This window comes from Xenopus tropicalis, chromosome 3 (genome assembly GCF_000004195.4).
Source record: "Xenopus tropicalis strain Nigerian chromosome 3, UCB_Xtro_10.0, whole genome shotgun sequence".
In the NCBI taxonomy this organism is placed as follows: Eukaryota; Metazoa; Chordata; class Amphibia; order Anura; family Pipidae; genus Xenopus; species Xenopus tropicalis.
In genome coordinates this window covers 69,914,320-69,929,376 of record NC_030679.2, presented here as the reverse complement: position 1 = coordinate 69,929,376, position 15,057 = coordinate 69,914,320, and the positions used below count along the sequence as shown (strand labels likewise).

The following is a 15,057-nucleotide window of genomic DNA, read 5'->3' as shown; positions in this document are numbered from 1 at the left end:
CCTGATATTGGGCACTTGGCAAGCCATTAGTAAACAAGGCCTATTAAATGTTCATTCTTAGTCCATCCGCCAACTAGCCCCCAGCTATTCATTCACCTTATAATTCCCAGTGGCACTGAACAGCATTACACAACGCACAACCAACTCGCTGCTTACAAGTTGCTCTGCTGTAATTCCCTCTGTTGACTTTCGAATACTCCTGAGTTCTTATTCTATGCTGTTCTCACTTGCACAAAAAACAAGACTTACAGACATTTTAGCTTTCCTCTGTATGAGCACAGAAGCAAAGTATTGCTATTGGTTAGTGCACCTTTGAAAATCTGAGTGAGGATTTATTTTACATAATGTTCTCAGAGTACAATGGTATTTCAAGATTTTTTGTATACATTTTTCACCTTCGGGTTTCTCAGACACATTTAGCTAATGCACCCATAAGTTACTTCCAGTATACTTATGCATTCATTGTTTCCATTTACGTTTAGAAACCAGGCCTGGACCTTGCAGATACTTATATCACATTTGTTCGTCAAAACCAGGACATTTTGCGCGAAAAGGTTAATGAAGAAGTCTACATAGACAAGTTTTTTGATGTAAGTACCTATACTATTTAATGGATACTTAAAAGATGTCTTTGGTGGTGATTGTAAAGTGCAACATAGCTTTTGTTTTTGATTGCTTTATTGTAAAGTGTACTATGATTCCATTTCCACTGTATGTCATTAAATGAAATGATTATGTAGTAGTAGTAGTAGTAGTAGTACTACTACTACTACTACTACTACTACTACTACTACTACTACTACTACTACTACTACTACTACTACTACTACTACTACTACTACTACTACTACTACTACTACTACTACTACTACTACTACTACTACTACGTAAGTACTAAGAATGTGGTTTCTGTGGGATGTTTGTTTACTGATTAAATAATTTGGAACACCATAGTACCACCCTCCCACTGCACTGGAGGAAGGTCCAAGTGTTCCCTGATATGCCAGTCACAAATGTTCTTTATGTTGTCTATTACATGTCACATTGCCAGTTTGTCAGGCCTTTAATTCACAAGTTAATGTCTCCATTAACTAATCTAACTGCCTCTGAATTAAAACAATATCCCGTAGTGATCTCTAACCCATGAACATTATGTAACTGACCCAAGAATACATTCCATTTAACACATATTTTGTTTGTTTTTTAAAGCAGATGTTTACCTTAAAATTAACTTTTAGTAAGATATATAATATTGTTATACAGTCTTTTGTGTGTGTATACTATAGTTTTGTTCTACAACTCTTTTTTATTTGGAATTTGAACTGTTATGGTCTTAACCAGGAATTAGCAGATGGGAATTTGAACAGGAAAGTTCTTGAATAGAAAAAAGTGATATAAATTAAAATGAAAATCCAGCCTCAAATATATATTTTTTTTTCATTTAGGTTAGAGAGAGAGAGAGAGAGAATAGAAAAGAAAACAAGACAATACCTCTACAAACTGGCAATCATTATTATGTCTACATAATACTAAAAGCTAAATGGGAAAAGTCTGGATGTATGAATGCTTACACACCATGCTGTTTGTCAGTTGTGCACTGCAAATTGCTGAATCATGCCAGTTGTTTGCCAAAGGGCCAACTTGCATTGACCTCTATTATGATGTGACTATTGGCCAAGGGCCAAACAAACAGATCAGCCCAATTTGGCTTAGCACATAGGAGCCACATTGAGCACATAGGAGCCACAAGATCAGCTTTTTTTTACGATTGTGCCAAAATAGCAGATCTTTAAAAGAGAAGGAAGGCTAGTAAAGGGTTAATCTCAAGCTGCAGGCATACCTTCCGTTCTCTCAATAGTGCCCTTAAGTCTCCCCATATTTCTCCTGTTCAGAAGATCTGAAGCCAAACAGGAAGAAAAAAACGCTGAGCTGTGTAAAGAAAGTTCCCATAATGCCTCACTCCTGCACAGACACCCAGATCAAGTGAACATGCTCAGTTAGTAGGACTATGAGTCAGCTTCCTGCTGATTGGCTCAGATCCACATTCCTAAGGGGGGGGAGTGAGTTCTAAGCATTCTTCAGGGAGGGGGGAGCAGGAAAGAGCAGAGAACAGAAAGCTGTGTGTCTGTGGCACAGGAATTACAGACACAACTAATCTTTTTTCAGAGAAGTCAGTGCAGCGTTTCTGTGAGTGCTTATGGCTGTATTTACATAGACCTTTCTGATAAAGCTTACTTAGTTTTTACCTTCAGTGTGTGGCCATCTTCAAACGTTGTTACGTTTGTAAGCAACTCACAGCATGCAAGTGTTTATTTTAGCCTGAATAAGAATGAGGAACTGACAAATGAATTGTTAAATATATAAACTGGAACGAAAAAGGAAAACCTATATTGCAACAAGTTTAACTTTTAACCCCCCCCCCCCCCCAATGGCACCTGCCTATCCTTAGTTTCAGCCCTAGTAGCAGTTGCCACAGTGGCCCATGTCATTCGCTGTGGTGCAATTGTGCTGAAAAAATAGGGTGTATCTGTCATTCTGTAATGACACAGAATTGGGACAATGATTTGTTCTGCTTGACATTAAAGTGCAAGCTCAATTGCACCAATTTTAACCCATTGTCTGCAGTTGCATCATTTTCCCCTGCAGACTGCAGTTGCACTCAAAATTGCTCTTAACCCCACTAAACTTGCTGTCATAATTAACCCTTCTTGCCTTTTTACATGATTATGTGAATATTTCTATCATTTTGCATATTATGCATGCATAATTATTTTTAGTTTATTGTAGAATGTGTATATTCTGGTTTGTGCAACACCATAGAGATTTTTCATTATGTTTATATGGCAACGTATTTCTGTTTAGATTTACATACCAATGCTGTTGCAACATGTCTGACTTTTGCAGTGCTGATGTACTGTTGTTTCAGTATTTGCCTATCCATTATTAAAACTGGGGCAGCGCAATGATGCCACACTATGTTTGCCCATTCCAGGACACAGCAATGTCATTGATGTTGGAAAGTGATATCCCTTCCAATATGCCTTGGCATGCTCATTTCACTTCTGCTGGCAAAATCGCACAAATACTAAAGGGCCAAACCAGCATTAGAATAAATTAAACTTCATTTAAAGTGCACTGAATGTCCTTTGTTGCAGCCATCAGATTTAATCCAGTTCTGTTTCCATCATTTTTGTTCTAGCTATTGCACTCTCTGCACTAGTGATATGACCCTCCAACAGGAAAAAATTTAGCACAAGCATTGACTTATCTGCACTTAGCCCTGAGACAGCGCTGGCCACTAGGCAGGTTTGAACCTCAGAGTTTGAGAAGCACTGCCTTAAATATTGATTAGCCATTTTGTCTGCCACTAAGTCTGCCAGTCTCTGACGACAGATATTGCAGCTAGTAAAGAAAATGACAGAAAATAGAGCACTATGTTTTTGGTGCAAAGAATTTATTTATATTGTGTTGTAAACAGAGAAGTGTGAGGACTTTTGAGAAAGCATTGTATGTGCCTTTATAAGACAGAAATCACAAGACAAATACAAGACAGCCTACAACTTAGTCTTTAATGCTTGCCGTCTTAGAATACCCTGCCAAATACAGCACTTGCCTGGAATTTAGTCAAAGCAGAACCCAGTCTTAAAATGTGTGACAACTAAACATAATTATTTTGTTACATACAATTTTTCTAGATTTTAAATTAGTTTTGGATTTGGATCAGTATTAAGACCGATATTTTGTAGAGGTTTACGTATTTAGCCAAACTCAAAAATTGCAAATTATGTGCATAACAAATGTAAAAAAGTTTTTCTCCAGCAGAGTAGTTTTCAATCTTGCCTTGCAAAGCTGTGGTCTTGGATTTAATGCTGACCAGGGTGCTATTTTTGTCAAGTCTGCATGTGCTTTGGGATTGCAAAGGTTTCCCCCCATAGGCAAGGTTAATTGGCTCTGGATGAAGCTGATGTATGTGTGTGTGCCTGTGGTGGGGAAATTTAGATTGTAGATTCCTCTGGGGCAGAGACTGTGAGTAATTACCCATACTCTGTTATTCACTGGAATATTCCAGCAGTATATGAGTAAGTATTATTAGTAATATTAGTAAGTAAAGGATAATACAAGAGGGTAACATGATTATGTAAAAAAAAGTAACAAGCTCCCTACACTGTCTTTTTTGTAACCAAATTTCCCTGCATTCCTCTAGTTGATACTGAGTGGTGGGAGCTGTAGTTCATAATATCGCAGGAGCCGAGGGTTTGACCTTCTAGGCCTCCGTGTAGATGACAAATTAGGTTTAAATACTCTGTAAACTTGTAATTTATTATTTATATACACATTATCGATAAGACTAATTCCAAAACCACTAATATTAATCCATTAATAAGATAATAATAAGATAAAAATAATACATTTTTTTTTTTAATCTGCCTCTAAGGGATATTTGACTGAAATCTGCTACAGTAGATCTAGAATTTTACAGGTATTTGCAAGTATTTAATCTAATATTATAATCTAAGTTATCAAAAATGTTAAATGTTTTCAGTCATCTTGTTTTTCTCCACTGTGGGTTCACTGTAAAATAAAGACGACTGGTAAATAAAGGCACAGTGTTACTCAACTTCCACTATTCCTATCCTCAGTGAGAGAGAATCTTAAAGGACAATGAAAGGTTAATATAAATTAAAAGTAAGTCTAAAGGCATTCTTTTTAAGTACTTACTGCATATCTAAATTCCCAGATCCCTGGTTGCTTCTCTGAGATATGGTGCTGGCAGCCTACAGCAGTGTGAAGACTACAGTAACATCACTGAAATCTCTCTCCCCTTCCTGTAGGCTGCCAGCGGCAGCCTTCCTATTCTCTGAGCATGTGTGTAACTTGATCCTGTCTCCTGTTTTGAGCTACACATGCCCACCAGCCAATCAGAAGCGGATCTGGCAGGGGGGGGGGGAATGAAACACATGTGCAGTATGAAGCAAGGAGGGAAAGGAAGGGAGAATACCTTTTTAGAGATGGCTGTCTGTTCTAGAAAATGTGAAGTGTGACTGAGTAAATATTTGATTAGGTGAGCCAAAAGTGTGGCGTTTTTACTAAACAATAGGAGGACTATTGGGCAGTATGCTTTTTAAATTTTGACTTGCATTCTCCTTTAAGGTTATGGGAGACTTAGGACATACTATTCAGTTTAATAGCACTGTGATCATACACCTTTTTAAAGAGAAAAAGTGTAGATTGTGAAACGGGGCATGGCGGGATTAGATAGGTTGGCTGAAGTGCACATCAGGACATTCACCTTGCATTTCAGCCATGGCTCTGTTTTAGACTTATCGTATTTGGTAGACACAGCTCAGAGCCACCTTATGTATGCACACAGTTTAAATTAAAATTATACCTTCATAATGAACAACCTTTAATTTATATCCTAATACATAACCATTCACCTTGAACCACCATTTGGCGATGTTCAGGGTGTCACTCACTGATCACCTGACAGAAAATAATACAGGTTCTAACTGTAACAGGAAGGAGCATGTTTGTAAAAGACAGAACTTTGTCCATTCATTGGCTAAAGCAACCTAGCATGTATGTGTGCCCTTTGCTTGTGTGTGAGCACAGTGCCTCCTACGACTAAGAGCATGGATATTACTTAAAAAAAAAGCAGTACTTTCTTCACTTCTAATTACTTATTTCCACCCCATTTTTTTTCTTTTCTCTCTACTTCCCCCCTCAACCATATCCCCTCCCCCTACTCTTCCCCCTTCTTACCTTTCCTCTTTCTACCTCGACTTTATACCACTACTCTCTCAAGCTTGGAACAAACAGGTGTTTGACATGTTATGCATTTATTTAACGTATATATATTCATAAACAAGCTGTGGTGAAGTTTTTGGAAAATAAAAAATAAAGCAGTATCTCTATTTGGTATCCATGGTACATACTACAGGTATAGGACCCCTTATCCAGAATGCTCGGGACCAAGGGTATTCCGGATAAGGGGTCTTTCCGTAATTTGGATCTTCATACCTTAAGTCTACTAAAAAACCAATAAAACATGAATTAAACCCAATAGGATTGTTTTGCCTCCAATAAGGATTATTTATATCTCAGTTGGGATCAATTACAAGGTACAATTTTATTATTATAGAGAAAAAGGAAATCAATTTTAAAAATCCTAATTATTTGATTATAATGGAGTCTATGGGAGACAGGCTTTCCGTAATTGGGAGCTTTCTGGATAATGGGTTTCCGGATAAGGGGTCCGATACCTGTACTAGAAAAAGTACATTTTTCATGAAAGGGCTTTAAATAAAACAGTGTTTTATATATGGACTATTTTATGAAGTATATTTTATAGAGGCCAGTGACATTCAAACGTCTAGCTTCCCTATATAGGAATCAGTGATGCCTTCTGTCATCGCCTTGTTTCAATGCACACACATTTACAAATGAGTTCCTCAAACTTTTATCCAGGTCTATATATATTAGTGACCACGTCAGTTATTTTATGGTTTGATATGTGCTATACTCCAGCATGTTTATAACCCAAGTTTTTCTTCTGATAAAAACATGTTTTTCGGACTAGTATTTTTAGGTGTGTACTGAATATTGGTGAATTTGGCCAAATGCTGAATCCGCCATAAAAGATTCTGAAAACAAAAAGACCACAACAGCTTTCATTCAGTTGTCCTGTACTTTAACATGACAATTAAAGGTTCAGATTCTGTTGGACCAGACAACTTAGGATCTTTTGTAAATCCAAATCCTGCAAATAAATCTGGCATTTTGGCTGAAAGATGAACCATTCCCTAGATTTGTTGTATGCCTGGTATTTTTCAGTACATTAATTTTTTACATAAGCTTTTTCTAAATCTTAGTGTTTATCTGTGAAAAGAACGATACTTTGCAGGGGTTGAAAAATAACTCATCCATCCAGCTGGCAGCTGTACAGAAAAGGAAAATCATATTCACAGTTGTTGCTCTGATTTGGCTATACACTAGAGATCTGTCAGAAAATATTTCATATACCTTCATTATTATCTGGCAAAAAATGGAAATGAAAATTCAATGTTATATACCAATAGTTTGTTTACAAAGTCTTAATGTTGGACAAATACATATAATATATGCCTTAGTGAATGGGTAAATATTGCATGAATAAAACAAATGCTGTGTGGAAAAGGTTTAAACCTTTCTCCTAATCAACTACATTTTATCACTATTCACAAATAGTTATAACACCCACTGAGTGAGTAGTTGGTAGAAGCAACTTTGGCTGCAGTTACAACTGTAAGTCTTTGTCACCACCAGCTTTGCATATCTGGCTCTTTAGATTCTATTTGGTGCATTTGCCCAAGCACTACCAAGTGGGAACCCTTGGCGAACCACAGTTTTCGGGTTTTTCAGTGGATTCTCAATTTAATTGGTGTGTGGACTTTGACTGGTCCCTTCTAAGGCATTCAGATTCTTGTTTTTCAACAATTACAGCATACCTATAGGTGTTTAGTGTTGTTCTTTTGTGCCCCTGTGTCTTGTATTCTTCAACAGGATTTCCTTTAAAATTGATCTGTAAATGGTTCCATCCATCTTGCCTTCAGTACTGTCCAGTTTCACAGTTCCTGCCGATGAAAGGTATGCCCACCACATGATGCTACCACCAGCATTAAGTCACTATGAGGATGCTTTACCAGCATGGGAAGTTGCATCAGCTTTCCACCTATAACTATTTATTGTGCTAAGACCAACAAGTTTAGTTCTGGTCATGAGAGCCTTTTCCAGACATTGGCAGTGTCTTCTACATGCCTTTAAATCTTTTATATGGATTTTTCTATGAGCATCTTCCATCTCCTGTAAAATCCAGCTTTGTGGAATGTCTAGGGTAGCAGTTGTCCTTTTTCCATTTTAGTTTGGATCCTTTTATTTGCCATTAGTCTTTTGGTTGCTTCTTTGATTGATAACTTCTTTAACCAATCAGTCTTAGCATCCTTGAACAGCCTTCTCAAGACAGTTGCAGTGGTGCCTAATTATTTACATTTTTAAATAATAGGTGCTCTGACGGCCCTTCAGTGCTTGGCGTTTTTTTTTATATGCCAATTGGTGCCTCCAGAACCTTTTCTCAGACTTGTTTTGATAACCAATTAAGACCATGATCTAATGTTCTATAAGCAGGTGTATTTCTTTTGTGGTCATGTGAATTGCACACAGCTTAAATTCTACAGGACAGGGACCTCCTTCCTGCTGTGTTTTTTGTCCTACCAGTGTGTATTGTAAACTGTACAGTGCTGCACCTCCTAGTACTGCTATATAAAGTTCTCACATAGGTGGACTCCATTTAACAAATGATGTGGCTTTTGAAGGTGAAGAGCTTGTTTACTGGTTTTACAGGAAAAGGAGTGCATGCATTTTTTCAGTTGAGACTGACTTCCTTAGTGTCCCCAGACTTTTGCACATGCCACAATTACCATTTTCTTTGGACCTGTGTTTTAAAGTTTGTGAAATAAAATGTAACTAATATAATTATAATGAGGCAAGAGAAGGAGAGGTAAAACCAAAATGTGGTGATGGCATCCAACTGTGTAGAAAAAGCAAATTTCAGAAAATAAACAACTCATTCTTCATCTGAATGCAACAGGTTAGATGTGATCTGATCTGTGCAGCATATATTGTCTAGCAATTGGCTTTGAGTCTTTTGTTGATTTCCCCTGTGGCAATTGAAACTCCAAGGAAAAATATGCCAGCTGTGACATAAAGTTGAGCTTTTAATATGGTCTTGCTTCATGGTCAGAAGATTTAAGAAAAAAGAAAGGATACCAAACTCTAGAGAGAAAGAAAGGTAAAAAAAAAAGTAAATGGCAACCTTAAAACTGGATACTGTACCTTTACACTGATATTGTAATGTCTTAATTTGTTTTTCTTTGGAAATAAATAAAAACAAAGTTAAAAAAAAAGAAAATGGCAGACAACTAGCAAAAATGTCTGATAATGTTGTCAGCCCTTGCTGTTGCGGAGGCAGACTACTTATATAGTTCTTCCTAGTACTTTAGGGTAGTAGCTTAAATTTGTGTGGCAAATGCTTTTTCCTTTTATGGACAATGTAGGATTTTTCTTTTTAAGTGCACTTCACTGCCCAACAAAAAGAGGAAATATAGGAAGCATTAGCACAAAAAAGTGTAAAACCTAAGTTGTATTGCTAATATTTTGTTGGGCAGAAATATGAAAGAAATGAAAAAAAACATGTATTAATACATTCTAATGTATAAAAATCTTATTTTTATATACATAAAATACACGTTTTATTGAGTCATTATAAACTTTTTGCTTCCCCCCTTCGCCTTTTGACTCTGATAACTAACTGGTTACTAACACTAAGCAACTTTTTGCATGAGCAGTAACGCATAATGTCATTTATATACTTGGAAGAACACCTAAAACACATATTTGATTGGTTGCCATTGCTTATTGAATTAGGGAAAATGTTCCCATTGTTAATAAAATGTTCTAATTGCCTCCATAAAATCCTTAAACCATAAAATGGTCAATGTTTAGTAAAAAAGCATAATTAGAACAAATAGGGGTGCTGGTTATATTTAAGGTTGGTTACAGAATAAATCCTGGATTCCATAATGACATGAAAATATCATAAAAATTATATAAAATATATCCTATTTAAGCAAAATATTTTCAGGTTTGTTTTCACCATAGCACTAAATACGTATTGTGCCTCTTTTTTTAAAACATCTACAAACCAATATTTATACCTAACAATATGTGCAAAAAGGGTGTTTATGGGGCACAATTGCTACATGGTGTTTTAAACTAAGGCAGCCTTTAAGTTTCCCCCTCTAATCTAGGGGGTTAATTAAAAAAAAGTTTGCAGACTAGTGTTTTATGTACTTATTAGTCTAAATGATTCCATTATGTTATTAAGTAATAACTTGGCATAGGAATGCTTGAAAGCAACCATAACAAACTGTTTGGGCTGTGTTTTGGCTGTGGGTGGGACACAAAGTTCTGGTTTCAACTTTAGCTGTTTGTGAATTGTGATCTGTGAAATCTGATAGGAGCGTACCTAATTCCAAAAAAAGAATTCAACAAGTCAATATACTGTAGACTGTTCATTGTCTCATTTTTTCATAATTTATCATAATGGCAAAGAAATATGTGCATTTCTCAATAAGAGCCTTGAAATGTGATCACTGAACAAAATTATCATTTGGCAAGCTCCCAAATATACACATCTTTGCATGATGCACCTGGACATATGTGGCAGGTCTGCTAGAATCTGCTAATTAGCAGCACAGGCTTAAACAGGCTCCTCATCTGGCAGTGCATTTACTAGCCTGTTGGCGCTCAGCAGGTTTTGGTAGTGCTTCTTATTTTTCTATCCTAATGGTCTACTGCCCACCTAATTTTGCCTTATTGTGAGCCACTATTTACCACAGCTTGAGGCCCTCCCAGGAGGCTAAATTATTATCAAAGGATTAGGGAGATGTAGCCTTACAGCTCTGACATTTCTGATTACTTGTCTAAGCCAGAACACTAATTAGCTGTGACTAATCAAGAAAAATGTCTCTGCCATTGAAAACCATTTAAAAGGCCTGAGAAATAGAAAAGCAATTCAAGAGGCAAGTACAGCTTAGATGTGCTGTTAAATTCCATCCTAGTTCTTTTTATATTTGCTCACCTTTATGTGTTAAGGTCTCTACCCCTGCCCTCTTCAGAGAACTGAGGTGAGAATTGTACTTTAAGTGCTCATAAGAAATCTAAAATACAGCTCAGGCAAATAAAAACAGAATCTCAAATCAAGTAGAAAGCTAGTAAAATAAAAACTAGTTGCTGACATGCAATGTTGTAGTAATACTGTAGCTATGACATTTTCTCTACACATAGTTTTGTCCCATCCTACCAACAAGGCATTGCCTGATAATGAAATTAACATTTCAACAACACTTTAATGCCTAATATGCATACATTCTTGAAGCAGAAATTGAAAGAACAGTTCAAATATCAAAATTCATTAATACATTTTGATTGAAAAGGTGTTTTACTTTCAGGGATGTTTGGGGAATGGTGTTTGTTAGCAATATGCTTTCATCCTGTTACAGGGTTAAGCCAAATCTTTAAATGAATGCCTTTTGACAAGGAGCAAAACCTTTCAGCATTTCCTTTGTTCAAGCAAGTGGACAGATATAAAAGCCTTCCTAAACATACAGGTAACTCCCTTAGGTATTACATCATGCACACAGCTTTATCCCTGATCAGCACAGTATTCATTCTATCACATAGCGGAAATCTTCTTTCTTAGGAGCACTATTTAGATTCTGTAGAGTACACTGAGTTTGACCAATTTGGCCATAAACTTTCTGGGCCCAGTGAGGATGATCCAATGGTTTGGCCCCTGGACCCCCTGACATAATTGGGGTTTAGGGAGAGCTGTTTGGAGAGGACTACATTAATGTACCAATGAGGTTCTCGCCCAACAGTATTTTTAGACCTGCCAGATTGATATCTGAATTTACCAATTTTCTTTCTATATTTGTATGGACAAGATTTTGCAGTTTTGTAGATTTTGTAGTATTAAGTCTTTGTTGGTAGTCTGAACAAATCATAGTTATCAGTAATGCCCTGAGAGTGTGCAATAAAGGTGTTTTATAAAAGATAAAGAGTGGTGCTGCTCCAAATTCTTTCCAGTTTGATGTACCAATGAGAAGTGGCCACTGAATAACCTGCACTGTCCCAAAGCTTATACGACTTGCTGTGCTGACTACTACTTGCAAAGTCTGAACAAATCATCCTAAACAATTGTTATAATAAAACATTTTCATAATTTTGCATTACAGTTAGTAGCAAGTAAATTCTACCACATATAGCATACAATTAATTGCTTAAGGCACACCCTTAATATATGTACACTAGCACTGATCCTTAAATATATATTATGTCCCTGTTGTACTGCTTAATAGGGAGGAGGTGAGCAGGAGAAATTAAAGTGAACCTCCTGCTCTACTCACCCAACATAAATGCAGAATTTTCTATTTATATCAAATTAAAGACAAACTGGAGAAAAATATTGCAAAATTATTTTCTAAAATTAAAACAATAGTAGTACACTAATATATTGCTTTACTGCTTTTTATCATGTAAGCTTCTCCAAGGTCCAATAATACTGAGGCAAAACGTTGCATGATATTAAATTTAGGAGATATGGGGACCAATGTGGAACATCCATTGAGTGTTGTCAACCAAAAATAAAAATTTTCTACTGAAATAGGAAAATCTTGCCAATTTTCCAATATATATTTATTGCACGTTATTAATGGTTTTAAAGTTATTTGTTGACATGATTACTGTAGAAAATATTATCTGTCCTTTACTATTCCCTACTCTATCGATTATGACAATGTAGCAGAATCCAGTTGATTAAGAGACATGTGGAGGTACATGCAAGCATTGTGGGAAATGGGTCTTGGCTAGAGGAGATCTAATATCTGCTTCACCATTGAAAAAGGTTGTATTGTATTTACATGGCCTTTAATTATCTGTTAGAGTATACCTTATTGTGAGTTAATAAGAAAATAGCTGCTGTAGTTAGGCTTAGGCTGGTGGCACAGAGATAAGTCACCTACAGTTTTCCAAAGTTGCCTCGGCGTGTATGCCATCGCACCGGCAAGAGAGTGAATCGTCAGTGGTATGGCATATGCACCACTTCAGTTTTCTGAAGTCACCTGAAGTTTCCTCGTGAGGCAGCTTTGGGTGACTTTGGAAAACACTGCTCCTCCAGTATAACACAAATTGGATATTCAGCAAGTCCCATATACAAAAGCACAGTCTTTCTTCAATCAAATTTCTTGTTATGCACTTCCTATCTCTTTAATACTACTGAATGTAACCTCACATTTAAATACAATTTGGTCTAAGGCTGGTGGCACACAGCACATTAGTTGGCCATGGTAGCAAAGATTTATCTTTTGACTGCTTTTCTATATCTGTAAACATGGAACTTACTGAATGTCTAATCTGTGTTGTACTGGAGATGCAGTGTTGCCCTGCAATTATAAACTATTTGTGAACATGAAGAATAGTAACTGTTATCTTACTTGTTTTCAGAAAATTATATTCTAAAAATGGCAAAGCTCTAAAACGAAAAAAAAAACAAAAAAAACAGTTACATTTGGTGCCCTTTACTATCACATAGCAGCTGCATTTTTGATCCAAAGCCGTCTTGTTCTTGACTTCAGACACTTAGCAACAGATTTCAGTCACAGATACATAGCAGCCAATGCTCACAGCTTTCCATGACTGTCTTTGAGAAGTCATCACAGCTTTTTAAAGTTATGTAAACATTAATGTGGCTGCTGTGAGATTGGGTAATATTGTATTGGTCTCTTGCGAGAAAATCATTTTTCTTCCTTTAACATAGCCGAATAAGTGCACTTGCAAAAGAAAAGTAAGGAGGGGGGAAGCAATTTGCTTTAGATGTATTGCATTTAATTGAATCATTCCCCTAATAGGCAACAATAACCTTATATTATATGCATTTGTTTTGTACTGCCACTGGCCAATGGAGCAATGAAATTCCTTAACTGATTCTTTTTAAAATAGATGGGGGAAGAAAGCATGGTATGTTGCTAAATCTCTTTTCATAAGCACTGCGGTGAAACAACTCCAATCCTTGTTAGAAAATTGCAGAGTCTGGGACTGACAAAGAGCTCATGCTAGTTCTATTGTTAATGTTCTAATGTCCTGAGAGTGGAGCCCTTTACAGCTGCATGGATCCTGCCTGGCTCAGCTGTACTATTTTAGAAGAGAAGGTTTGTCAATTTCTGGTCACAATAGAGAGAGGGTTTTTCAGTGCCTGTTGCAGTGCTGAGCACAGTTGGGGATCAATGCTAGCCATTCAAACTGCACCCTCTTTCATTGCTTTGATTTGTTAATTCAAGACTAAAGGTCCACGAAGGGGGTTTAGGGTTTTTAAGAAAGCTGATGAACTGAGAGCGTTCATGGACTTGGTGTGGCAGTTTCCATAGTTGGTGGCAACTATTGGCTCTGAGGGAGCTGTGTCCTTGTTGACCCACTTGTTATTAAAATGCACAAGCACTGCGCTTCTCAATATTTCAACCCTATTCCATTGTCAATACCACCTTCTGAGCCCTTCAGCTTGTTGGTTGCTCTAAAGATTCTCTTTAGATTGGTTTGAAAACTTCACCTTAAACACTAGATTAGACTGATGTTCTGTTTTCCGTGCTCCTGTTGATTTGTTGAACCTTTGCAGGGCTGGAAAGCAAGTAGCAGCTTGATGGGGAGACAGGCTGCTAATATGATTTACCAGTCTACAGTCATGCACAATAAGTGTGAATAAATACAAGGGTCTCACAGAATCAACCCTAGCCTTTCCTTTTCTCTTATTTTTACTTGTCGGGAAAATAATGCATGCCCTTACAGGAGCTTGGTGTGCTTTGAATAAGATACAAAACAATACCATTTCTTTTTTTAAAGTGGTTTGGAGCTGTCAACTACTTTTTTTCCCTTAGGATGAGATGAGTGCTGTGGTGCAGACAAATAAATTGCTCCATTTTCTGCATGGCGTTATTGTATAACTGCTGCTAAACATTTAACTCCTCATGCCGGTACAGTGTGTTTATAGGTATGTGTATCTTATTTAGCCCACAGAAAATGTGGGCTAAGAGTGTATGTCACGATACCAAGTGTACATTTGATTATATAAGAACTTAAAGGTATAGACATAATTGTTGTTTTGTGCTTAACCTGATGTTTCTGGGCAAATGAAAACCCACCCATGTTGCATTTGTGGTAATGGTCACATTAAATACAGAAAAATGTGATTTCACAGATAGTTACCTGTTAACGACACATTAAATCACAGTATACATATATCTAAATGGTACCCTGTGACACTTTAGGAAAAGTATGCTGCACAATTTAAGGCCTAGGGATTAAAGAACTACAATTTTCTTTCCTTCTACAGTTAAAGGACCAATGTTGCACTAGTATAACAGCAAGAACGAAAGCTTCTACAGAAAATGCCTTGCTTGCCGGAAAATA

The 15,057-nt window shown here is 36.8% G+C and overlaps 1 protein-coding gene across 8 annotated transcripts in view; it reads left to right on the top strand.

Moving 5' to 3' along the window:
• The window catches only part of cadps2 (Ca++-dependent secretion activator 2), a 184,501-nt gene that overhangs the window by 161,972 nt on the left and 7,472 nt on the right, over positions 1 to 15,057 (top strand). For all 8 annotated transcript variants that reach the window (XM_018092294.2, XM_031898988.1, XM_031898987.1 and 5 more), the window contains one exon: positions 483 to 590. In XM_018092294.2, the coding sequence (XP_017947783.1) occupies positions 483 to 590 (108 nt within the window). The remainder of the gene's footprint in view (positions 1 to 482; positions 591 to 15,057) is intronic.